This window comes from Octopus sinensis, unplaced genomic scaffold (assembly GCF_006345805.1).
Source record: "Octopus sinensis unplaced genomic scaffold, ASM634580v1 Contig17961, whole genome shotgun sequence".
Classification (NCBI taxonomy): domain Eukaryota; kingdom Metazoa; phylum Mollusca; class Cephalopoda; order Octopoda; family Octopodidae; genus Octopus; species Octopus sinensis.
This window is the reverse complement of record NW_021835457.1, coordinates 75,685-103,397: the sequence shown is the minus strand read 5'-3', so window position 1 is coordinate 103,397 and position 27,713 is coordinate 75,685. Positions and strand designations below refer to the sequence as shown.

The 27,713-nt window shown below is 36.8% G+C and overlaps 1 protein-coding gene and 1 pseudogene across 1 annotated transcript; one reads left to right on the top strand and one right to left on the bottom strand.

The window, feature by feature from the left end:
• The first annotated feature begins 5,631 nt into the window (after nucleotides 1-5,631).
• Nucleotides 5,632-14,056, top strand: LOC115231250 (annotated as a pseudogene).
• An 11,541-nt stretch (nucleotides 14,057-25,597) lies between these two features.
• On the bottom strand, nucleotides 25,598-26,482 carry LOC115231249. The gene has a single exon (XM_029801312.1). It carries the CDS (start codon nucleotides 26,480-26,482, stop codon nucleotides 25,598-25,600), a length of 885 nt encoding a protein of 294 aa, XP_029657172.1.
• Nucleotides 26,483-27,713: the final 1,231 nt, after the last annotated feature.

The window sequence follows — 27,713 nt, the reverse complement described above, 5'->3', positions numbered from 1 at the left end:
ACAGCAGATTGCGATTCACTCGTCGGGGACTGGTCGGAATGGCCAACAACGGACCCAACCAGAACGAAAGCCAATTCTTCTTCACATTGGCAGCCACCCCTGAACTAGACAAGAAAAACACCATTTTTGGAACAGTTTTTTATCATATCTACACACAGGTGGCGGGGGATACACTTTTTAATATGATTAAACTCGGAGAGGGACAAGTCAATAAAAAAACAGAAAGACCAGAAATCCTCCACAGAATTAAGTCCACTGAGGTCTGTTTATTCCATCAATGTAGATTGTCCTCAATCCCTTTAAGGATATCGTCATTGATAAGCCAGTCCTTCCGAATATGCCAGTGGAAGAACCGATAAACCAGACAAGGGGAGTCCGGTAGTCAGTTGGGAATATTTTATTAGGAATTACTCGCTTTTGTCCTTTGGAGATGACGCTGTGGAGGACGGAGAGTGTCCTCCGCCGATTTTTATTCCTAAAGTGGTGGAGAGGGTTATTTCCCCTCCGGTTGAGTCACCTGTGGATATTCTGGTGGAAGAACCCGAGGAACCGAAGAGGAAGGCACTGACCACTGTGTATGGCTGTTTGGGGTTATTTTTAGGGATATTTTGCAGGAGGAGATAAATAAGCTGAGGGGAGAACTCATTTTGCTGTCGGAGAAGGAAGCAGGGCGGCAGAAAGTGGAGGTGCCAGTCAAGCCTCCTTCCACGACGATTGCAGATTTGGACGAGGATTTTGCCGTGTTTTCAAAGATGAAGAAACTGCCGGAGGAAATCAAGTTGAGGAGGGCGATGGTGGATAAGATTCGGGAAGAGTTTGGACGTAACTTTGCCAAATTGGATTCTCTGGTGGAGTACTCGGACGATGAGGGGGAGTGTGATGTGCCGTGGTTGAGATGGTGATGGATTGTAGGCTCCACCACCGGCTTTGTTATAATTCGGAGGAAGAGGTTAAAGTGGCTAATCCTGTCGAACAGTTGGAGAAAATGGAGTACCCTATCGATGATCCCCGAAATACAATCAACAAGAGGAGGAGATTGGAGAATTGATTATTTTTTACTTTTTTGTCAGTGCATTGCATTTATTTTTGTTGTCTAAGACTGGGTGTTCGTCTCGTACATCAGTTGTATGTCTAATAATTAAAATCTGTCTATCAATTAGTCTTAAAAAGTTTGTATTGGCCAAGTTGGAGATTAACAATGCTTACCACTCGCCTTTTTCTAATTGTTGGTTTGATAATGGATTATGATAAGGATAAATGTTGTCAACCTTTAAATCATTGTTATCTTTAATATTGGGTCAATATTAGTTTTTTTACATTTTTATCATTAAATCAATATATTGAGAGATTTGTTAATCATATTTACCCTATCATATATTTGAAATGTGGAAACTTGGATTAAATCTTGAATTCTTTATATACAATGACTTGAAATGGAGTTTTTATTTTTTATAATAATTTTTTACTCTTTTATTTGAATTTAATCAAATGTACATTTATAGAGCCTTTCTCCAAAAATTAAACAAGTCATTCACTTATCAGCTTATTTTTGGGAAGGCACCCCATTTCCCGACAGGAGCATTACTTCCAGTTCTCAATCATGTGGTTTAATAAATAAACTTTGATTTTTGTACTTTATTTTATGACGTCACTAGTCTATATTCATTTTACAACCTGTCGGATAAATTCTGGTTGATCTTTTTAAACGAAAATGTACATGACTAAACAAAATGTGTTTTTATTATGGAACAAGAGAAATATCTAACCGCAAGTCTCAATCACTCAGAATTGGACATTTTATCATTTTATGCGGTCTTTTGTAGACGAAAATTGAGACGAATTTTTTTTCTCAGTTTTTGTCATTCACTCATAGACTCGACCAAATATTGTTTTATAATACATTAATAAACGAAATCAAAAACTGAATTTCAATACCTAAATACAATTTACTGTCAAAATGTTGATGAAACTACTGTACTTGTATTTCATATCGACAAAACAAGTCATGAAAAATACTTATCAAAAAATCGACAAAATATTATTTGGACTAAAAAAATGTGTTTGCTAAATCAAAAAAGTGTCGATTACAACACAAATTTATTTGGATAGTTACTAGGAAACTCAAAAATAGCATTAATAATTATAGCCTGACATATAATTATATATAGTAAAGTACACTTTGAGGGAAGTGGTAAACCTCTATATATTCAGATATATAAACAGTTTTATTCAAATTGACTAAATTAAATGTACCATTTAGGTAATACGAGGTCATTTGTTTAAACAATGGTGTACTTTAGTGGACGAGGTACTATTAAAATGATTGAACAGAAAGTATATTTTCCAGTTCAAAGAATTGTCAAATTTATACAAAATAAGAATCAAGTTGTACTATGATTGATGTGCGTAATGCAAGAGGTCATTAAAAGATAAGAGACCACAACCCTTACCCTTCATTTATGGACTTAAGTTGTGAATCGAGTCAAGTTTTGTTATTTGCGATCTAAAAAATCAAAGCGAATTGCGTGACAGTTGCCGGTCGATAGGAGAATAAAGACGCTAAAATTCCGAGATTGAATTTTTATTTTGGTTTGTGTCGGTGAGGTGTGTGTCGTGTTTTTTGTAAGTCAATATATTTAATGGGTTTGTCGATATATTGTCACACAATACTGAATGCTTTTTTGTTCGAAAAATATATATTTCATTAGCAGGAAACTTAAATGGCGCTATCAGCACTTTGTTTAAGACATAGCCTAATTCTATCTTTATCGGTAGACGTCTAATGGTCGCATTTATCACGCGTTTGTCGGTTTTGCATAAATTTGTATTGCATGCTCGTTCTTGTTTTTTGTTCTGTATTTTGCGAACACTCTCTTGGTTATTAAGCGCTAATTGTATATCGATAATTCTCATGCCCACTGGCACTATCTATGTAGGTCGGCTGACAAGTCCTATGAAATGAATTCCAGCCAAATGATAAGAGAAGATACGATCGATTCCTCCGAATTTGAAGTAAGTAAATGCCCCAGTGGTTAGACACTTTGGTTCAGCAGGCGCAAACAATGCTATTAGTTACTTGGCTACAACTCTAGGGAGTCCAACTCGGCGAACACGTCGAACACCATAAACGGAGAAGTAAACCCAAAGGACACCAGTTCCAGTATTTGTGTGCCATATGTGGAGATAAAGCACTCGGCTACAATTTTAATGCAGTCACCTGTGAATCCTGCAAAGCCTTTTTCAGACGCAATGCTCTCAGAAAGAAGGTAGTCCTCCATAATATATCCCTTAGAACACTCGTTGTGCCTTCAACGGGGAGTGTGCCCTCACTCCTTTCACCCGCAAGTTCTGTCCCGCCTGTCGACTCAACAAATGTTTCAGCGTTGGAATGAAAAAGCAGTGGATTCTCAGTAAGCCGTGTTTATAATCCCCCAGCTGATGACCAACTAAAGAAAAGACGTGTAAAAATTGAACATAAAAGAAAAAATTCGCGAGAAGCAAATCAGGAAATTTCCAATTCTGTTTTGATCAGTCCACATAACTACGAATCGACATGTTCGGTGCCATTTCCCTACAACTACTGTCAAATAACCGAACAAATGTACCCGCCTATGCAAAGACATCATTCTTTTCCCGCCGAAATGCATCGAAATATCCGGAAAAACACGTTTGATATGACTTACTTTACTGGAATGGACTACACATATCCACAGGGAAAGGAACACAAGGACAGCGGATTCTACGACTGTGTGTTCAGAGAGGATTTTGAGTACCCCAAGTCATTTGAGGACTTTTCGAATCACCTTGTGGTCAAATTCGCCCCTCAATTACCCGTCATGTCCTCCACAGGGGAAATACTGGAGAATGCTCCCAAAATGTGTCTTTCGGAAGAGGCAGTTCAGATGCTGGAAAATATAAATTACATTTTTTACAGGTTAGTTATGAATCTGATTTGTAGAGTGTTTGCTAACACTGATTCGATGAGTTGTCGAGTCAGACAATTCTTTCAATTTCTGCGACATTTTGACGAATATAGGAATCTGGACATGGAAGACAGACTCAATCTGTTCAAAGTAGTGTTTGTTGGTGATCCCAGTCTTCGATAATTGTACTGCTGACGATTCGTTTGAGCATAATGTCCCAAGCATGTGGTTTATATCACAACGATTCCAATTCGTTTGATTCTGCCATGTCCACAAATTCATTCCAGTTTGAAGGAATCGAGGATATTGTCCAGCACTGTGATGTCTCCAAAGAATTACACGAACACTCAGCTGGGGACCTCAAAGCTCTCCAATTGCTAATTTTAATCGCTGTGTTTTCCCCCGAACGAGTGAGTCTGAACAACATGGTTAGTCGATTGGGTTATATTGCAGACTATCATAACCAAAACACAAGAACACTACGGATATCTCCTCTCTCTTTACCTCCAGTCGACCTATACTCCCTTCCAAGCGCGTGCTATGTTCATAAATCTGATAAACGACCTCCAAGTCATCAGATACCGAGCCTTCCACGGAATCAGTGTCCTCGAGGCGACCAACAATTCCGGGCTTTTCTATTTGTTCCAGGAACTTTCGGAGGCCAATCTTTCGACCAATTAAAGTGAATATATTTTTGAGTCTACAAAATAATTTTTGAATATAACAAAGTCTTATACTAACAAATACAAACATTGATTTTTTATTATACATATCAGTGACAAATAAACAATGACGACTCAATCAACCACATTTTTCCATAAATTTAAAGTCCAGGTGTCAATCCCTACTGATAGTCGTCATCCCTTCTTAGCGGTTTACTAAATTGTCTGAATATTAAGTGTAGATTTTAAACATGGAGAAAAATTTATAAAACATGTTTTTTTTATTGATTTTAAATTATTTATAAAATAATTATTTGATCAATAAAATGTAGGACTATCGTAATTAATGTTGACACCATTTTTGGTCCTGTCTTGCCTTGTGGGGTGTGAAGTGACCAAACTAACATTAAAAACCTTCCAACAATTCATTCAAAAAAACGAAGCAGTTTTAGTCAATTTTTGTAAGCAGTGTCCTCTGAAGAATAGATGTCCCCTGGGGGGAACAATCCAAGCGTTTTTTGCCGATTTATCAAAAAATATCTGAACTTTCTGACCAGCTGGAAGTCAAATTTGCCACCGTGGATTGCTCAAAAGAGGAAAAACTAGCGAATGACAAAAACGTGAGAATGTACCCAACTCTCATCCTTTTCGTCCAGAACGACACATTCAAATTCGAAGGTACCCCAGTCTGAAAACCCAGGAATACGTGACTCTGAGGAAATAATCAAATTCCTCAAAAAGAGGACAGGAAAAGGACTCATTTTCATCACCAGCCACTCCCAGTTGTCAAAATTGACCGACAAATCATTCGTCATTGCCCACGTGCCTGAATAAATCACGTGTTTAGGACACCTCATTGAGCTATCAGAACGCAAGCAGACACAGCGATTTGGTCTTTGCCTATGTTCTAGAATATTCTCTACTGGAGACACTCAATTCTTCCAGGAAAAGTCATCTCTACATTTACAGACATGTACTTTTATAGGAATAACGGACAGACTGACAAAAGGAGTGTGGGCTACCCAGAGGGGGCAGAAAATACAAGCATGGCCATTCTGGACTTTATTGAGTACAACAAAATGGCCAGTGTGGTCGAATTGAGTCCCCAAAACTCTAATAATGTATTAAAAGAGCATTCCGATAGGAAAACTGTGATTGTTTTGATTGAGGAAAGTCCTGGGGAGGATTTGTTGGCAATGCTGAATGAGGCAGTCGAGGATTTTGTGGGGAAGATTCAAATTGCGGTCATGTCGGCCAAGGATACGAGACTGGGACTCATCCTCGACTTTTTCGGGCCAGTGGAACTGCCTACTTTCAGAGGAGTCCACCTTGGAGACAAGACGTTGAAATTCAGGCCGGAAAAGGAGGATCTGACCAAGGAGAATGTCCTCGACTTTTTGATTAGGTTGGACAGTGACCAGCTCGAGGTTGGGGGTTGTGTTGAGTGGACAGCCCACCTACAAAAAGGAGCCTCTCCACAAGGACTGGGACAAATTTCCTACCAAAGTGCTGACTTTGGAAAACTTTGAGGAAATTGTCTTTGATGAAAATAAGAGCGTTTTTGTATTTATTTGTAAGTGTTTTATAAACTGAGTGCAGATGCCCCGTGGTGTGGACACAGCAGGAAACTGAACGTGACTTGGGACAGACTGGGAGCCAAACTCGAGTGGGTGCCCGACCTGGTCATCGCCAAGACGGATGGGACTAAAAATGAATACAAACTGGACATTGAAGCATTCCCGACCACCTTGTTCTATCCGAAAGGACCAAACAAGGGATATGAGTCTTATAAGGCGTATTCAGGAGATAGGTCGTTGCAGGATTTAGTTAGCTTTGTCAGTTCGATGGGCATTCCGGTAAGATAGCCCGATTACCCATAGGTCACCCAATCGGATGAACTTAATACTAATTGGCCTTTAAATAAATACAATAATTATTTATGGAATTAATTGAAGTTTAATATTAATTAAAAAATATATTAATTATATTTGATTTGCACATGATGGTGTGGTGTGTTATATATAGTGTAGTTCGGGACTATTAGAAGGAGTGTGTTGTGGAGGACCAGCACCCGCATGTCCTGTAATGTCCCACTGATTATATTCTCCAGCCAACAGATATGACCTTGTGGTTATCGGATCTGGTCCTGGTGGATATGTGGCTGCTATAAAGGCTGCACAACTTGGTCTAAAAGTAGGAGTATTCCTAATTGTAGACAGCCTGTGTGGAGAAGGAGAAGACATATGGAGGGACGTGTCTCAATGTGGGCTGCATTCCCTCCAAAGCACTCCTCCACTCTTCCCACATCTACAAACAAGCACTGGAAGGACACACTGCCCTGGGGATTGAGTGTTAGCCATGTCTGTGAGACAGTAGTCGACAATGTGAGAGTACAGCTGGACAAGTTGATGGCCTACAAGGACACTGTGGTCAGACAAAACACAGAGGGTGTGGCCTATCTGTTCAGAAAGAACAAGGCAAGTCAGTCAGTAACCGGCAGATCACCCCCATCCAGGGATATGGCCGAATTAAGAATGCTGGCCAGGTGTTGGTGACCCACGCCGACCAGTCTCAGACTGTGTTGGACACCAAGAATATCCTCATTGCCACTGGCTCGACCTCCGTGGATATTCCGGGGGTGGAGGTGGACGAGAGGAGTATAATGTCCTCCACAGGGGCACTCTCCCTCACCACTGTCCCCAGGAATATGCTCGTCGTGGGGGCGGGGGTCATCGGGCTTGAACTGGTAGTGGCACTCAGGCAGTTAAGGGCTCGGTGTGGAGTCGACTGGGCTCGAAAGTGCGGGTGGTCGAATTGGCTGGAAATATTGGAGGGACTGATATTGATTTTCAGGTGGCTTCCAGTCTGCAGTCCTCCCTCAAAAAACAAGGAATTGAGTTTAATTTAAACACACGAGTACTTTCCGTGAAAAAACGGAGTCCTTCCGTGATTGAGGTTGATCACCGGGGTCACTTTCAGGTGACTACTACCACCACGAAGGGTACCCCAAAAACGGAGGAATTCGAGTGTGATGCCCTTCTGGTGTCGGTGGGGAGACGACCGTTCACAGAGGGACTGGGATTGTCGGAGGCGGGGATATCAGTGGGGGAGAGGGGATGTGTGGAGGTGGGGGAGCACTACGAGACGTCATTGGCGGGGGTGTATGCCATTGGGGACTGCATTCGAGGACCAATGTTGGCCCACAAGGCAGAGGACGAGGGGATGGCGTGTGTGGAGTGGATAGCCAACCGAACACACAGCCACATCAATGCCATTCCATCAGTCATCTACACTCATCCTGAGGTGGCCTGGGTAGGCCAGTCTGAACAGTCCCTCAAACAAGTGAGTTACCTGTGTTAATGAGAATGGACGGGAATATAAAGTCGGTTCGTTTCCAATGAAGGCCAACAGTCGGGCCAGGACGTGTGGGGAGTTGGAAGGACTGGTGAAGGTGTTGGCCGACAAGGAGACAGACCAGTTGTTGGGAATGCATATTATGTCACATGTGGCGGGGGAACTGATCAACCAGGCTGCCCTTGCTATTGAATATGGGGCATCTGCAGAGGATGTGGCACGCACATGTCATGCCCACCCGGTAGATTGGCTATATATATGTAGACTGTGGCTGAGGCAGTCAGGGAGGCGTGTCACATGGCTGCATTCGGTCAACCAATTAATATGTAATTTTCCTACTTTATTATTAACATAATATTAATTGGTTGTTTTTTATTTGTTGAATAAAATAATAATTTAAGAAACTGTTCTTGTGGTGTTTTGGATGCCTAAACCTACAAAGCGGGAGAAGAATATTTCTGAGTGTTTGACTGCCTCAATCGACTGTCTTCGCTCAGTGGCGAGTGACAGCAATTTCCCCCAGAAAATATGGCTGGAGGGGGGAAAGCACGCCAAACAATTTCGTGGATTGTACAAGAAAGAGACAGTAACAGACCCCTTCGACTTTGCAAAAAGCGAGACTGTAATCCCCACGACCAGACCCCCTTCTCTGACCCCTTCAACCACCCGAAAGCAGACAAAGGGACAATCCTATATATACCAGAATGCACTAAAAACAGCTGATTTGGGAGACAAGGATGTTTTGTTGGACACAATTCGCACTTTTAATGCCTCTGACCTGTCGAAGGTTGTATTGGCTGTGACACCCAGACTGATGTGTGTGCACTGTCCTACTCCCTCTGGACACTCCCCTCCCCTCCCACACAGGACTGTCTCCCACTCCTCTTCCACTCCCTCTCCCTCATCCTCTCACAACCAGCTTATCAGATGGGGTCCCTTCCTTCTGTTGCCCTCCCAGACTGCCCGACTGTATGTGGGTGGGTTATTCCAGACTGTCGACTTGGCTGTGGAGACATTGAATATGCTGAGTGGACATAACATTGGGGAATACGAGGAGTCCATTGTGTCCTCTCTTATTCGAATTGGTGGGGAATATTGCCAGGACTGTTCTTGTATTGAGGATATACAACGAGTGAGTCGACTGGTGAGTGTTTTGGACAATATTTTGTGTGGAGTGACCCAATTCCCCTCAGATGTGTCCCCTCTGTCCCCCCCTCTCACTCGCCTGCTCACAAATGTGCTGACAATGTTGGTGGAGGGGACTGAAAGGGGGGAGGACTATCGGGTGTGTTATGTGGGGATGCTCAAACTGAGTGTCACCCTCACTTCCCACACCAAAGAAGGGACTGATCTCCTTCCAGTGGGACTGTCCTCTGTTTTGTGTCTTCCACACGTGTTTCCGAAGCACTATGAACTGGATTTGTGTGTTTTGGTGGGGATGTGTTTAGATTGTAGGGATTGTCTCTTGTTTATAATTTATTGGGGGATGATCCTTCCCAGGTGCTTAAAATGAGTTTTCCGGGGTGTTTATCCTCGGATAATTTCCGTGAAATATGTTTGGTAGTGTTGGGTGTTATTTTGAGTTGTTTGAGAGACATGCAGAGCAGGGGACCAGTCATATGGACGAGTCGGTCATTTCGGCCTATGCTGCCTTCTTTATTGGCTGTCTTGTACGGAGAGTGGGGTGGCTGGCCAGTCGGGTTAGGGAAGTATTGGATGAGTCGTGTATGGACAGAATGGCTGCTGTTTTGGCTGAGTTTGTGGATGTGATTAGTCTGACTGTTTGCTCTCTGCTCTTATTGTAGGTGTTCTCTGACGATTCTGTCAATGAGGATATTCGGGCTATCATTTCTGTGCTTCAATCCTGCTAATATTGGCCTGATATAATTTTGATTTTTTATAAAAAAAAGTCGAGTTTATTTGATTAGTTTGTCTTTATTGGATATATTGAGTTAATTAAAAATGGTTTTTATTTTTAATAAATGTTTGGCAATAAAAAATTTTAAATATACTTAGGTTTGTTATCCATGGTAGTTAACTCAGAGTTAATAAAAATAGGAGACCAATTCTAAATTGGACCGTCCTTACACCCTCTACCTTCTGGCCAAGAAACTGGGCCCCAACGATTTATTCAGAGCCACAAAATGCCTTCTGGCTGCATTCTACTTTGAACTGGATTCCACCCTCTACTGCAAAATAAACTCATTTCTCGGCCTAATTTACCACTCCCAGAACATGGGAATTCACTTCCTCGAAAAAGCGGTATTTTCCCGCCCTCATGTCCTAGTCCTTCTCCAAATTCCAAGTAACTATTACGTAATCACTCAGAACGTAACCCCCGACAACACAGTCTACGAAGCCGCCTCACTTTTGGCGGGAATCTACAAAGAAAAGGTAATTTCCCGCCACTAATTTAAGCGCGAATTTGAAAAGGCGGAAGAATTGTTGAGAAATATAATCGACGTGACGACAGACAATTATTGGTATGTCCGCCTGATGCACGAACTGGCTGTATTCCCCCCTCCCCACTCAGTACGTCGATTTCGTGCAGGAGGACTTCCAGTCAGCCTTCCAAATCCTCGAACTCATCACCAAATTCTCAGTAAAACAGAATCTGCCCATAATCAGGAAATGTGTCTTCTTCAACCAGTCAATCGTACTTTGTGGGGTAATTTCAGCTATATTTCTGCATGGGCTGTTTCGACCGGGGGATGAGACTGTTGGAGAGTTGTGCCCCCTTCACTGACCACCCCACTATGCACACAATTTATTTAATTCTCTCCATTTATAGTAGACTGACTGTTGGGAAGGTCATTTCTGGTTGTATTCCGTAGGTTAAGGATGCTGGGTTTTGTGTGGTTGAATTACAGAATATTGTCTTCAGGGGGGTGTTTGTGGATGTGGTGGGGGGATATGGACTGATTGAGGGACACTGGCTTGATCCATCCTCCATTTCCGCATGTGCTGCCATTGTATGTCCCCACATATCACCTTAGGCTATTTCTGCCTATCAAATCCATGTGGAATCAGTTATTTTGACGGATAGTCTGATCAGTTCGAGTTTGGTGTCTTTAGAGAGAGGTATTCCCTCAAATTAGGCAGATTCCTCTCCATTTAGGCGTGTGTTGGAACATCATTTGTATTTTTTGAGAGTTGTCTGCAATCTGATGGTCCCCAACAGAGCTGTGGCCATCCTTCAGGTATTCAGTCCAGTCTGATTGGCAGATTGAGAAAATGGTGGCTCTTTTGGGAGAAAACTGCAATTATAACTCACAGAATTATTTGGATGTGCATTTCCTGTTGGTTTGTCCTTCTGGTGATTGGCAGGGACTGTATGCCCTCTCCACTGACCAGTTGGACAGTGCTATTTCCCAGTTTGTGTTCGTAATGGAGGTAAGGGGGGGGTCTTACCTTCAGTCGTCGATTAACCCTTACTTCAAGTCCATGACGACTGCTAATTTAGTGTTTGTGTATTTGCTGTGTGGGAGACATGGGGAGTTCAATTCTCTAATAATGATGGTCAATAATATGTTGAAGGAATACCGTGAGTGGGGTCACTCATTTGTAGGTCGGACAACACGTGGGTAGTCGTCAGAATAATCAAGACTCTCACGCTTGTCCAAGTCAATCAAATGATGGAGGCCAAGTTTGTTTTTAGACTTGATTGTAGAGAGACAATCAGCGAGACACTGTCGATGGCCACTTTTAATAGTTTTGGACGTCTGTCGAATATTTGTATGGCCATTTTGGGCTATGTTTTGTCGGGGATGGGGGAGTATCAGGTGTGTGGTGGGTCACATTCAGGATGCCATAAACGTGTTGAATCAGGCCAGTTCTACCACTTCTAAGTTCAATGACTCGACTTTGCAGTTGTGGTTGCTTGGAATGCATAAAGGTTTATTTTTTGGCTGATTGTGGGCAGATTTGTTGGAGATGAGTGGAGATATTCGAGGATTGCAGCACGTTGTGGCATTGATGGAGAATGCCCTCTCCAATTCTCATGTGGATATACAGAAGGCTACTCAATCGAGTGCAAATACTCTGATTTACTGGCTGGACGGTGCTCTTCCGTGATTATTTGTTTATATTCTTATACTTTTCTCTCATTAAATTGCTTTATTACGTTATATTTGAGGTATTTGAGAGTGAATTTGGATGTCACTTTTGTGTCCCGAGACGATTTAAAATGCCGAAATGACCGCCTCCAAGTCGATTTTTTGATCGGCGGATTCGAGAGGCAATTTAAATAATATTTTATAGTTGAAACATGAACTTGCAATAAGATTAAACATTTCTTTTTATATACAAATGACTGAATACATAAAATTATTTATATTCATAAAAATCAGAAATTTTATGTTTTTTTAATTAATTTTCTTAACATTTCACCAATTTTCATAATATTTTCGTAAATTAGTTTTAATTATCTAATTAAATTGATTTAAAAAAAAATTATCTGCATTTACTTGAGAAGCATTAGTTTTAATAATCTCTAGAGCTCTGAAAGCTTCTGAAAAATTAACTCTTTTCTCATTTGATTTCTCTTCAATAATTGTTTCCTAAGTATAATTATTAAATAAAATCACTAACTGATTAAACTTTTTTGACTGTAATGTATTAGCTTGTTCAGATTATTTTAAAAATTCCATCAGCTCTTCATTTTCAGTATATCCATAATCAACAAATTCACTATAAGATATTGGATCGTCAATTTGAAATTTCTTAATTATTTCTTCATAATTATTTTCGTAGTTCTTAGATTCACTGTTGATTGTGATTGTTTCACATTTTATCCATTGTGGATGACGGAAACATTTTTTGATGGTCGTAGGAGTAACTTTATTCCAAGCGAAGAATGAAAATTTTTAAATGTTAATTAATGTAACTTACAATTAGATAAAAAAATTTTCATAATACTTGAGGAGCGGATTCGAGAATCATTCATAGGAAATTTCAAATTTTTGATTAAAACAAGCGGATTCGAGAGGTTTCATTGTATATTAATCCATTCATGTCTGGAATACTTAATGGACTTGTATATTGTTTTTTATATAATTAAATTCAGGTTTCTTTACTAAAGCACAGAATGATCAAATAGTCTCTACACATTGTTTCTTATATCGTGAAGTATTGGTTCCGAAAACTTACCCGCCTGCTTTGAAATCAGTTATGAATGATGACATAAAAATGATCAATTATATAAAAACTCGATCCAAAAATTCCAGAATTTTTAATTCTTTATGCGATAAGAATTTATTGGTACATATTGAAATACGATAATCGTCACGAGGAAGGGCACTAGCCAAGAATATGATTAGTGAATTTTTTGCGAGAGAACAATGAATTGATTAGCAATTCGATTTGGAAATTAAAATTAGCATATTTAACGGACATATTTTTAATATTGAATGGTTGTCGTAAAGAGAACGCTAGAGAGTATGCTTATCGAGCACAGACATGGGATGAAGGTAGACAACGAGAAGTACGCCTGTGCCTCCAATCAACTTGCGGAGCTGGCATGTCGTGAGGACACTCAGTTGAATAAAATCATTGACGCAGAAATACAAAATGCAGGAAGTCTATGGAAAACTCTTCTTCCAAGTGAAGAAGAGAAATCACTGAAGATCTGGATTTTTAATTTATTATCGGGAATTATTTTGTTTGAATGATGTGAATGTAACCATGTAAGGAAATAATGAGACAATTTTGAGTTCCAGTTAAGTTCTCTAAAAATGAATATTACATATTAAAGTAGACTAGTATTATGTGGACATTATAGCGTGTTTCCTAACACTAGTGGTTTCGCATTTTAATTTATAAGGCATTATTTAAATATTTTGACGTCCATTATTGAAGAATTCCCAAGGGTGAGAATGAAAGTTTTAAAGATGTGTCTGACAGTGAAATTGTATTTTAAAGAGAATCACATCGAATATGGCCCAATCATTGAATGAGCTGCATATGTCAAAAGTATCAATTTTTGATGAAATCTAAATAATTTGAAGGTTTGATCGAGTTTGTCATTATTTTGCTATATTAGGAGATGAATTAATCAAAGAATGTTCACTTAAAAAACGTCAAGCTATTTCAAATCTGCGGAAAAAGTCTGTTGATTAAATTTTTAAATCTTTTTTAGATGAATCATTAGAGATAAGTAGAGCAAAAAAAAGGAAAGGTGCGCTTCCTAAGAAAGAGATCAATAAGTTGTGAATTTTAGTCGAAATATTTTAGACAACCTAAGCAATCCGAGGAAGATTTCTCGTCAGGTAATCTCACGTTACGTTCTGGAAAATAATAAGAAATTGAGTTTATGACAATTTCTTAACTATTAAAAAATTAGTCTTATTATTTGTATTTGCTTGTGACGGTTAGCGTCCCGACGGGGTGACTATTTTTTAGGGAAGGAAAGTTCCTGTTCTGAGATGCCACTTGTGTCGACTCCTTGTTACCTAAGACTGTCAGAAAATATTACCTCTTGTCTAAAGAGCTGGAATTAATTTATCATGCAAGAGTAAAAATATAGCCAATGTATTAACATGAGATGGACGTAACTTAAACATTCCTACAATATCCACGCTCGATTCCTACAGCGTGTTTCCTAAGACTAGTGGTTTCGCATTCTAATTTATAAGGCTGATTTAGATTCTGACGCTACCATAATACAAAGTCTTATACAGTCAATTCTATAGTGAACAATAAAAATAGAACAAGAAATCAAAATAACAATAAACAATATTAAAGTATAATTACAAAGATTATTTAGAGATTTTAATCATGTAATCGTGATTTTTTAAGAATGATTAGTTTGATAATTTTTTGAAATTTTTTTGTATTATTTTTTTGTATTTCGTATATTTTTCCTCTTTATTCATAATCATTCTCAAGAAACCATAATTCATGCGCTTTTGCATATTCACTAGCTTCATATAGTGTCGGAACATGATTTTTTTATCTTCCTCTTTAATATTGGTTTTGCTGTTTTGGTTTTCTCAAAAAGTTCTGTATAAAGTTTTAGGGAAGTAGTCCCAGCTGTATGTAGGGAAGTAGTCCCAGCTGTAGCTATCATATAAGAGCTATCAATTATTGCACTCTGAAATAGCCAGACCTATAACTCAATGATGATCTAGACTGCGCGGCTAGGAAACCCTCGCCAAACGTAAATAGCCTGTCTGGATCTTACTTTATTGCATACAAAGTTGGGCACGAAACTGAAAATTCTAGTTTACGACAAATATGAGCTCCTTTTCTGAACTCCATTGACAACCTCGATATTTTTCTGTCAATGAACGACTGATGATTACAGAAAAATGCAGTATCTAATGATTTGTTGGAAGTTCTGGTAGATACTACAATAAATACTAAATTGTCAACAAACAATGTTGGAAACACAAATGAGTAAGTATTGAAAAAAGTTATAGGCTGGAAGATGTATACGTGCGATATGTTTTCCACCGAATTATTATTGAATAACCTCACAAATATTCTTATTTACAGATATCTTATGATTCATAAGATAACAAAAACAGTTTAAAAAATATATCAATTAAATGTCTAACCAATGAGTTATTCACAATAAAATATGACCTTTAATTAGAATGGTTCCACTTGTTCTATTTTTTGTCACTTTGTGATCCAAAAGACTGGAAATTAACCAAAAGAGTTTTTAAAAAATTGCTTATTTTAAAAGGAAACAAATTTACAAAACTGTATATTTAATACAGAACATGTTTCGAAACATACAAAAAGACTTTTCATTCTAAATGGCGTTGAATTCCCAATGGAGAATTATTTTCGAATTTACCCTACTTGAGATTATTATAATAACATTTCATTAATACCAGTAACTTTAGAGGAAACTCGTTAAGAGAATACTAAATAACTCATTTGATAGCTTGGATCACTTATCTTGGATGTACATTCAAATATTTAAATCACTAGATTACTTTATTTATGCAGTAATTTTCGTTACATTGATGTATACCATTTTCAAGTCAATTTGGCACTTATGAACCCCCAAATTTACATTACAAATTTCAAATGTCATCTGGATAATTCAATTGGTCAATTATAAATTTCAAATGTCATCTGAAAAAATCAATTTGTCAATTATAAATTTCAAATCGTCATCTGAAAAAATCAATTTGTCAATTATAAATTTCAAATGTCATTGGATAATTCGATTTGTCGATTATAAACTTCAAATGTCATCTGCAAAACTCAAATTTACAATTTTGAAATTCAAGTTTGCATTTTATCAAAATATTGTATATACTAATTGTAATCAATTATGGGAAACAGAACAAATTATAGATGCCTTTGAGAGTCCAGGCAGTTTAACAGATCTTTACAAATCCTATTTTTACATTAAAGTTATATGCTATCAAATTTCATTTCTGTCACCAAAAATCAGTCGTCCATTCAAACTTTTTTATCTTACATTACTGACTGTGTAGATTACTGAGAGAACGAAAATGTGCATATTCACAAATGGGTCCGAAACCCTTATGTATACTTTGTTATTCTCATATAAGGATTACGAAAGTGACTAATAAACCAGTTGGCTGTTCATCTTATTAGCTACAAAAAGTGTAGAAATGACTCAGCATGCAGTTGTAGGAGCAATACTAATCACAGCACAAGCATATGATGTGTTTGTTTACTCACAATAGATTGCAACCTCTGCCGATATCATGATTCCAGAAATCTTCTATGCACAAAAGATTTTGCTTAAATGAAAATTTTTGGTGTTTCTAATTGACTACCCTGATTATTTGTTTCAATTTTTTTTGTTCCACTTTTTAGCTCTAATTAGTGTACATGCTCTAGCCACAAAGATAAATACATAATTTTAGAAAATACATGTCGAGCACTAAGATTCGACCCTCTGTAAAATGACCTTCTCGGTTGTAATCTCCATTGGTATCTTAATCTTGAAATGGACAGCTATTAAAAATTCTCTTAATATGTTTTTATTAACATTAATGTGATTGATTATTTATTCTAATATTTCTTTGTTTTTTGCTGTCAACCAAGTCTTCATGGCTATAATCAGGGATAATTCTCAGACTATCCGCCAATAAACATTTTCATTTTTTGTGAAACTACTTATTTAAAAAATGTCATGATATTGGCAAAAACTGTTCAGAGAACACGACTTACGAATGAAAGTTTGTCGGCTTTAATTAAGTCGGGACTAGTTGAGCTTGACATATTAAAAATTGTATTGAAAAAAAGGTGTCAATCATCCGGAAGTAGGTCTGAGCACAATTAAAGATGGTGATTACATACAGTAAACCAAAATAAAAACGAACACTACATTTTCCTAAAATTTCCAAGAAACGAATCAAAAAAAATATCTAAATAGAATTTTAACATATATAAACAATAACTAATATTTTATTTTTGCAAAAAAAATATATTTACCGCCTTTTTACGGCAAAAGTATAATCTGAACCAAAATAAAAAACGAACAAAATTTTATTTTAGTTAGTATGCCCACACGTGTCGCAATACAGACAATATTCGTTCACTCATAGTTCCTACCAATGATTTTGCATAATCCACTCCTATTACTAAAATATTTCAGACGTAAATGCACCACATATCTCACACTTCCTTTTCCAAATTTTACGGTTTCAGTATATTGCGTGAAACAAACTTTCGGATTGTTGTCTTTATACAAATCTTCGTCGTCGTTGTTTACTAAGTTGAATTTTCATTCGTCGCTGAATATAACGTAATTCCAATAGCATATTCCATCTTTGACAGATTTCCATTCTTCGTTCTTTGTGTTTTTTAGTAAGATGTGGTCTTATAGTCGGCGGAATGCTTTGAAACCTCTTTGTTTTAGTGTATTTCTGATTGTTTCAGGTGTTACATTTTTCCCAGTTTTCTTTTTCAGTGCCTTCGCATATTTTACGCAATTAAATTTTGGATCTTCAATCCTTGCCTTATGATTTTTTAAAATCATGTTCATTAGGAGCCGGGGACGACCAAAACCATATTTCTTGAGCATGGAATATTTTGTTTATATTTCGAATGTTTTCGATATGGTAACAAGTGATCTTTTACACCATCTTTTAGTTATACGTTGTATTTCGCGATACGTCTTTCCGCATTTGTAAATACGATAATTGTTCCCTTTTCTTCAAAACTCAATTGTCTGGCCATAATAAGTTATTATAGCGTCCCAAATATTAATAATTTTCTAAAAAAATCATATATTTAATAACATTTACAAATAAAAAATTTTGTTCGTTTTTTATTTTGGTTCAGATTATACTTTTGTTGTAAAAAGGCGGTAAATATATTTTTTGCAAAAATAAAAAATATTAGTTATTGTTTATATATTGTTAAAATTCTATTTAGATATTTTTTTGATTCGTTTCTGGAAATTTTAGGAAAAATGTAGTGTTCGTTTTTTATTTGGTTTACTGTATTTGTTTCTTATATTTCCTTTATGAAAAATTATTATAAAATGCGGCTCCCGAAACGACATGAGTTTTACACTTTGGCTGTAATATGACTAACATTTCGAAATAAATAGTCCTATAAACATTCTAAACTAAGAAAATTTGTTTATAAAAAAATTTTTATTTGATGGTAATTTATGAGTAAAAACATCTTTATTAGTATTCAGTAGGTTATCTCAAACTTGTATATTAAACTAAGTAAATCAAGTTAATAAGGCAGAAAAAGGCAAACTGACTAAATTTGGTTGAGCAAGTCCACTAAATAAAATATTGATAAACAGTCCTCTCTAAGTGTTCAGCTAGCTTTCTGACACTATTTAAGGTCAATGTTAATAACTCTAGACTAAATACTCGAATAATATTTCTACAAAAATGTTTTATTTGCCCTGCCCATATGTATAGTTCAATCTGACAACGAAAAATCAACTTGTCAAAAACATTAACACAGTTAGCAACGGTTCGCTACAGTATAAATATGATTTATTATATGTAATTTTGAGTATTATTAGCAACTCTTTAATTTAATAGGGAGTCACTCGCATTCACCACATAAGGCTTATTAGTGCCTGAAAATGTAAACATAACTATACTGACTCAGGTATGTAGGGAAGTAGTCCCAGCTGTAACTGTCATAAAAGGTCCCTACAATAAAACAAAATATTCCAACCGGATTGATATTTAGTGGACAGTACCCACCTCCTTCCATAATATTTGAATATAATAATTATAATTAGGAGAACTCCAAATAACATGAGGGATGATATTAAAACTACATTTTTAAGACTTAGCAATGTCTCAGAACATGACCCTATGCAGTCCTCCACCAGTGCCGTTTGCTTTGACTCTACTTTATCACCTCATTGTGGCATACCTGGGGGAGGTGCTATTTCTATGACTGTGCTCTCCACTGTCCCGGCCATGTTGTAGGCATAGCAGGAATAATTGACTCTCTTATTATTTCTCGTGATTAAAATGATGATTGAGTGTTCATCTATTGATATTATTCTTTCGGAAAAGTCTAATTCTATGATAGTTTGATTATTCCTCTTCCATTTTATCTAAAAATATATCACCACAAAAAATGTAAAATTTGGTTCGCCACATAAAAATAATTTTAATTACCGATGGTGTAGGAATCCCGCCAGGAGGGTGGCAACTCAATTTCAAAATCCGTGCCCATTCCGTGACATTAACGACGACGTGGCTTAGAGAAATTTGTTTGTTAATGTCTAAGGTAATCAGATAAAACTAACATGATGGAATAATTTCCGATTTTCTGCCCAAATTGTTTTTCCTTTGTTAATTTGATTTCACAGTGACAGGAAAACCCCCCAAAAATACAAAAAAAACGTCGATAAAGTCAATTTTAGCAGTGCATTTAACCAAGTCACACTTTCCCCACATTTTGACTCCATTTTGGGTTGACAAACAAGACTGAGTTGCCCTGCCAAGGTCGAGTTTGTAGAACATGTGGGACTGACAGGAGTGTAGTGAGAGACATAATAAGTACTCTTCAAATCAGAGACAAACATTCGATCATTTTCTAAAAGGATTGATTTATTTAATGGACTGATCATGTCAAGATAATTAATTAAGGACAGGAAAATTATAATTTAAGGCAAAGGACTTGAAACAGAATATTCACAGAGGGGGGGATAATAAACTAGACATTTAATAATGACTAATTAATACATACAGACAAATAATATACATATAATTTGTATGTATTATTCCTATTATTAAATTACGCTCAATGAAGGCATTGTGGTCAATTAATATAATTTTACTCGAGTGCCACTTGAGATTGCTTAAGTGTTCTTCAAAGTGAGCCGATTAGGATTATATATAATGATATATATGATACTACTAAGCCCATACCGAGAATTGTCTGTTTGATTAGTAATATGAATATTACAGCCATTTTTATGCACATTTCTCGGCAGCGTAAAATTCATTTTTATGCAATTGGAAACACCGTTGATTGATTGTGGGTAAAAAGATTATAATCACCGATAATATCACCCGACTAGAGATCAGTCACGAATTAAATTACTCAGGTCATCACACTGTGACCCCATCTGAGTGCTAGTTTGAATGACAGGTTCTATATTTGTTATAAAACAAAATAAAGTTCAATTTTGACTGACTGTTTTAAGATTTGAGTTTTCTCAGTTTAAATTCAGTTGAAGCCGAAGTCTTTAATTTTTGAAGGAAGGTTATTTAAACAGAAAATTCCAATTTTTTTGGTTAAATCAAAACAAGGTTGGATATTTGAAAATAAAGGTTTTTTGGACTAGATTTTCACTCGATCTGGTTATTGTAAAATAAATACACTGAGAAAATTTGGTTTATAATAAAATTGAGTTTGTATATTAATTATTATCGAAAATATGAAGGGTTTGACCCTAGCACCGGAGAAGAGCACCATTTCATGGTTGCGGAGAGGGAGTCGCTATGCGGAGTCGTGTGCATATGCGATGAGTAGTTATGTGATGGATCTCTCGAAAAGAAAAAATCTTTCTTACCTGGGAGCAACCATTAACTGTCGTGGCTCGTACGTAGAGCATATAGCAAATCAGAGAAAGAGGAGTGTGAGGATCCTCAAAAGCTTAACCAGGTTCCATCTGATCCGGAAACGTACATCTACGTATACAAAAAAACGTGTGTGCAGCCAGTCCTCACATATGGCTACGAGGGCTGGTACGGTACGGAGGAGAGTGACTACCTGATCGAACAGTTGGAAAAGACAAGACGTTTCGCTATGAAATTGGCTTACGGAGTACAACTTGACGGAAAGTTAAAAGACTCACAAGAATCCTCTGTGCCCACGATCCGGATGGTCTTGGAGAATTGTCGTCAAACATGACTAGTATTGGGGATACGCATGGAAAGAGACACTTCGGTGCCTTGTTTTTTTATTTCCCCGCTGATGATTTCTTCCTTGTTTTTCTTTTTCTTTTCGCTCAATAAACACTATTCTACTCTTCTATTCTATCGAAAATATATATTTAAATAAATTATTATGTGTTCACAGCTGAGTGTTGTGGAGATCTCACTTTTAGGTTTGTGTCATTTTTTGATTTATAAGATTGGCTCAGTAAACGTCATTTTATATGCAAGGACTGGCATTCACAGTTCCAAAAAATCAGACCCCAAATTGAAGATTTAAAACAAATCGAAGGCTTCGAAAGCTTAGAGAATATCTCAAGTAGTAAGACTGATCTTAGTAACTCAAAGTACTGGAATATTTCCAAATAAACAAATTGTACAAACCTGCCAATCAGAATCCCGACCAAACCACGTTCTTAAACCATGGAAAGACGTCCTGACCAGTTTAGAGAAGAAAAACCTTTTCCTTGGTGACATTTCCTTCCCTACTCCCAGCCACTCCTCATATGTCTATTCAAACATCCACAAAATCCAAATAAAGAACAAAAAGGCAAATCTCCAAAATCGACCTTCAAATTTTGGTTAATCTCAGCCTATAAATCCAGTCCTCGACCCGCCTTCTCTCTAAACACCGACAAAGTGCCCGGAAGTGGAGAGAAAAGGCAAATCAGGGACTCACCTCTCTGGGAATCAACCCCAAAAAAGTCCCTCAGGTCCTTCCAATAAAAGATATATTCAGAATGACTACAAGACTTTGATATCTCTCAAACTAAAGTCATCATGTGAGAAGATCAAAGACATTTTGGCCGAAATATGTACTTCCTTGGCCTCCCTGGAGAAGCCATTGAGTTACTTCTATGATTTCTCTCAGACAGTCCACGGATCTCGGCAGTGAGTTGTCGGAGTCACATAAACAGTGTCCTTCAGACGATTGAGTTTGTCATATCTTCACTTTCTTGTCACATTTCTGTCGGGAAGCTCAGATCGTGGGGATTTGAGGAGCACGTGACATGTCCTCTTGTAAATGTGAGACTTCAAATGGCTCTAATTTTGAGTTTAAGGCCAAATATGTCCCTCAGTTGGTGGATAATGACAGTTTGTTAGAACAAGTGGAGTTCAGAATATTGTTGGGGACGGAATTGTTGCAGGTGGCTGTGTGGGGATATTAAAAGTTGAGGGAGTTCTTTAAAATGCTTGTGGATGAGGGTTTTGAGTGTTTTGGTTGTGTTGTGTGGGTGAAGGACAGTGGTAAAATCGCGGAATATCGAGATCGGGTGGAAGAATGTTTATGTTTGGTGGAATGTCCTGAATTGGCTGAGTTGGTAAGATTGAGGGAGGGCGGGGATTATTTTAATGGTCGGGTGGCTGAGTTTTTGGAGGTTTGCGAGTCTGCGGAAGTCGAGGATAAACGATGTGAGTTGGAGGAGGCTAGAATTGAGGAATTGAAGTCTTCGAAGGTCAGGTTGGAGGCTCAAATGGCGAGATTGGGGTGTTTAAGACAGGAGTTGCACATTTGTGTATTAATGATGCTTATTACTTCAGTTGGAGGAGGAAATTAGTCGAATTTGTAAAACTTGTGTACGAATTACTGAGAGTTTTTAGCTGATTGGTTTATTTTGTGTATGCTTTTATGGTTCCTGGTGATTAAGGGTTTTCTGACTACAAAGCAGTCACCAAAGCCATAAATTGCATTAATAATAAAAGTTATTTTTAAATTATTTCGTATTTAAGTAGGACTGATGTTAACTTAAATGAAAAGATATTAACAGAAACTCGATGTTAAGTATTCTTAAAAATGGATACCGAATAGTACTTTTTAATTTATATCTGATAAATTCATTTGTTAATCTGATGCAATTTTAATTTCTAGATTCAGAACTTTTTGAGACTACTTTGTTCAAAACAAGTTCAATTTTTTTATTAAAAATCCATGCCTAGGATAGGATTAAAATTTGCAATATAGAAACTACAAATTTTTAATTTGTAGCAATATCAAATCGACTTAAACCTTTCATTATGTAAATCAGCGACAATATGGCTCGAATCATCATACTGTTTCAGTTGCATATACAGTCTAACCTCTTTTTGGGGCACCTAGTGCCCCAAAAACAGGGGTTTCCCCAGATAGAGGGGTTTTCTAATATTAACGAAAAAAACTAACGTTTTGTTAATTTAAAACCAAAAGATGTTTATTCTTAATTTCATTTAACAATTTTAGTCTTTACTTGTCGGGAAATGATCCGTTATTTTCGCTCCGAATTGGTACTTTTGAATTAATCGATCCATTGTCAAATTAATCGATCCAAAACGACCTTGTCGGGAAATGAATGTTTATCACTATTATCGGGTTCTCTGAAGCCCTCAGAAACTTCACATCCATCAAAATTACATCCATCAAAACAACAGAAACACGTTATTATTAGTTATTATAAAATAAAATGCAAAAATTATAACTAAAAAATATGTAAAATATTAAATGCCCCATAACGGGGTTTATCTTATAAAGAATAAACAGAAAAACTCCTAATAGAAATTCAAATTGCCCCAAAACCCGAGGGTGCCCCAAAATCCGAGGGTGTCTCACGTCCGGGGTCGCCCCAATAAGGGGTTGCACTGTATTGCACTCACTTACGATTTGACAATTGATGTTTTGCTTAGTTACAACTAATCTCCTGCAAAGCATTATGCCCACAATAGTTATGAGCGAATATTTTATAGTTTTTGTGACATATTTTAGATGTAATTTTTTTCTGGGGAGGATTTCTGACATACTCTCTTGGCCTTGCTGAATGCAGCATTCATCAGAAAAAATGACGTGGTTCCGGTCAATTTGATTCCAAGTAATTTATGCACCAAGATTAACGGTTATCAATATGAAATCGCTTCAATTTTGGTTTTTTGATAGAAATACGACTGAAAAGATTATTTTTTCGTAAAATTCTTTTTCTGATTATTACACTGACTTTTTCTGTGAAAACGAGAAAACGTTTATTAAGTTTCGATAATTTTGTATTTCTACCTTTTACCACATGTCAGAGTATTGATATTCATTTAAAAATCTCTGCTTAGTCTTTTGGATGGCACATCGAGAGATTCTAAAATCTTTGGATATTTATTTGAACATGAGAAATCCTCAATTTCAATTTTTCGATAAAATAATGTGGCTTTGACTTGATACACGAAGCATTTTTTTTTATACGTTAAAATTTTTAAAACAATAAGGACGTGAAAAGATAGCTAAGCTAATTACTGGCGTCACGAGACACCCGGCCAGCCTCGCGAATGGCGAAGCCGTTCCCTCGGATCACAAGCCGTTCCCTCGGATTTAATTTTGTTGTTAAAGTATTTTTATTTCAAATATCCATAGGGTATTGGATCCATACAAAAAGGAATGCCCCAAAAATCATATCACGGAAAAACCGGCCGTGTTTTTAACGTTACAAAACGAGGAATTGGAGTTATCGTCAATAAACGTGTCAAGTTGCCAAAAATAATTTTAGGAACCGTGTCTTGGCAAAAAGAATTTGTGTGCGGACTGAGCACGTGAACCCTTCAAAATGTCAAGAAAATTTCAAAAAGAATGTTTGGGATGCGGATGCTTACAGACTGTCACTCAAAAAGGGAGAAAAGCCCGAAAAATCATTTAAAACTCAGCCTGTTGGACCCAAAAGTTCATTTTTTGTGGACGCCGTGGAGAACGAGATGGTCATAATGCCCTAATTCCCTACGAATTAATTATTTAATTATTCTCATTATTATTTTCTTGTGATCTTAATTATTTAATTTAGTTAGCAATACTGTCGAAACCCTGGGATCGATTGGGAAGGAGTCGTTGCGCTTCCTCATGTGTATTGGACGTCTCAAGACCCTGAGAACACACAATCCTCTTGAGACGAGATGGCTTCTCCAGAACGTGTCCCAAGCAATAGTGAGGGGAAACTGGATCGTCATCAGTTCTTCTGCTTTACATACATTAATTTAGTAATTAAAATGTCCGGTTAGCAATACTTTATGTCAGGATAAAAACGAAGCTGGATCTAGGCTTATTATGGGGTCTAATGTTTTCAATTTTTGAACGATACAATCAACAGAAGAATGCGAGATTTATTCGAAAACATTTTAAAAAATCAATTTGTTTTATGGTTATATTATTAGGTCACAACTGAGATAAAAAGTGATGTCTATAAAGAAAATTCATTTTCAACCAATGTAACAAATTTCTCTAGATACGTGTTTATCTGCGATAAATTTATATAGAAAATATTAAAGAAGAATTTTTTGAATTATTCGTTTCATTTCATCTTATAATTTCATTATGTCTTCTGGTATAATCACTGTTCACCATTCTGCTACATCTTGTAGTCATGTGATCAACAGATTTTTTAGCTTGATTACAATGATTGCACATTCCTCCATTATCGTTGAAAAATATATTTCGATCCTGAATAATACAATACATTGGTTCTGATCTCGGACTGTTGTTTCCATTCACTAGCCATTCCGTAGACATATTGATGTCAACATTCTGATCCTCACAACATTTGAAAAGTACGGAATGCAACATCTTCGATTTAATAATCTTCATTAGATTCTTTTGTTGATTCTCCTTGATTATGTTTATATTCAATTCTGAAGGATCTTCAATATTGTATTTGAAGGTAAGAAATCTTGCGATAGTGGCCATATGTGTTTTCTTTATTTTCAAGACCCGCAAGATTCCAGACTTTCTGAGACACATTGTAGACTTTCTTTCAAGATCAGTCAAAAATTGGTATAACATGCATTCACTTTTATGGACAATTGAATTAAGTCCTCTTCCAAAATTAGATCTGCTTATATATAATCTTTCCTTATTTGCAGGTTTCAGATGAACATGTAAATTAGATAGAATCCTTCGAACTTCGGTATCAATGGCTTGAAACTCGTGTGGCTCAATGTCAATTAGTCCAATATAGTAATTGTAAAGTGATAGAGAATATTCATTAATCGCCTTGAATAAATTCACTGCATTTAGCTTCGTGTTCACTAAGCTTTCAATTCTCTTCTTTACATTTTCTGCAATTTTTTTCATAACTTCACGCTTCAATACATTGCTTCCTTTATCCTCCAGGACTCCCAGATATCGATATCCATCAGATCGGTCAAGGCTTCTAGTTTCTTGTGAATTTATAAAAAAAGGCATGTTCAGTTTTAATTTTTGTTCACTGTATTAGTCAGCAATCGGTTCATATTAAAATTGGACACTAGCTTTGGAGAACGTCGTTTTGACTAATTTTTTTTAAATTGCTTGGCAGGAGCCTAAATGTTTCCTGCAGATTGCTACAGTTCTTCGAAACGATGAGACGATTTTTTTGATTAGCTCATTATGTTAGCAGAATCGAAGTCAATTGTATTCAAATAAACTTGCCAAATGTTATGGATAATATTTTTAGATTAATTAAGAGTTGATTAAAGAGAATATTAGTATGTTAGTTAAAGAGAACTTTCGATTGAAAAAGTTCGACCTAGAAATGAAACATAATTAAATACTTTTTAAGCTTCCATCTGACCGCAAAGTGGGAATTCGTGAATTTCTCCTATCCAATTTATAAAAGGAAATACCTTCGAAATATAAAAATACCGAAAATAACAGCGACAAATGCCAAACTAGCAAAGAAGATGCCAACGTCTGATCCGACATTATTGACATGAATTGCTATAACATGAGAAGACTCAAATAGTACAAGCTTCCACATTAGGCTTTAGAGTAGCTAAAATATAATGCTAGCATATTACTTGTGAAAGTATTCCTGGGGGTAATTATGGCTGGTGTTGTTGTGGTAGCTATAAAATTTTAATAAAAATTAGAACCATCATGAACACAGACCGGAACGTGTTTTCTTCTGCAAGAATTAGTCACCCATTTCTTGTCAGGTTGAACGCTAACGCAGGAGATCTGATAATCTTTCTCAATTGGTTCTCCAGACATCCAGTTGGGAGTATCCTAAATATTGTCAAAAATTGTTTGAACTGAAGGGCTGCTACCTATCCAGTTCATTGTGGTGTCATTCCAAATTATTCTGTAATTCATGTAGAAAGACTTGTCAATCATGTCTAATATTATATTTTGAATATACATTTAGTTATTTCCTCAATTATAGACTGATTAGTAGTTTGAACAAGATTTTGTCCATAATATGAACACAATCGTACGGCTTCGTAGAAAGTTTTGAGATAAGCAAACAAGAAATATGTTTTTGAGTCATATGTGAATGAGAAAGCGTTATTTGTTGGTTCTATAAACTATTTCACATGAAGAAACCATAAAAATTATTCGAGCAATTAATTGAGGATTGTATATCACCTTTTCCGCGACAAACAAATGAAGAATTCCTGCAAACATCGTTTTCCCACATGCCAGTTCCAAAATTCAT

What these genes read in the sequence shown, in the direction of transcription:
- LOC115231249 (XM_029801312.1), bottom strand. Translation starts at nt 26,482, where the DNA reads ATGCCTTTTTTTATAAATTCACAAGAAACTAGAAGCCTTGACCGATCT.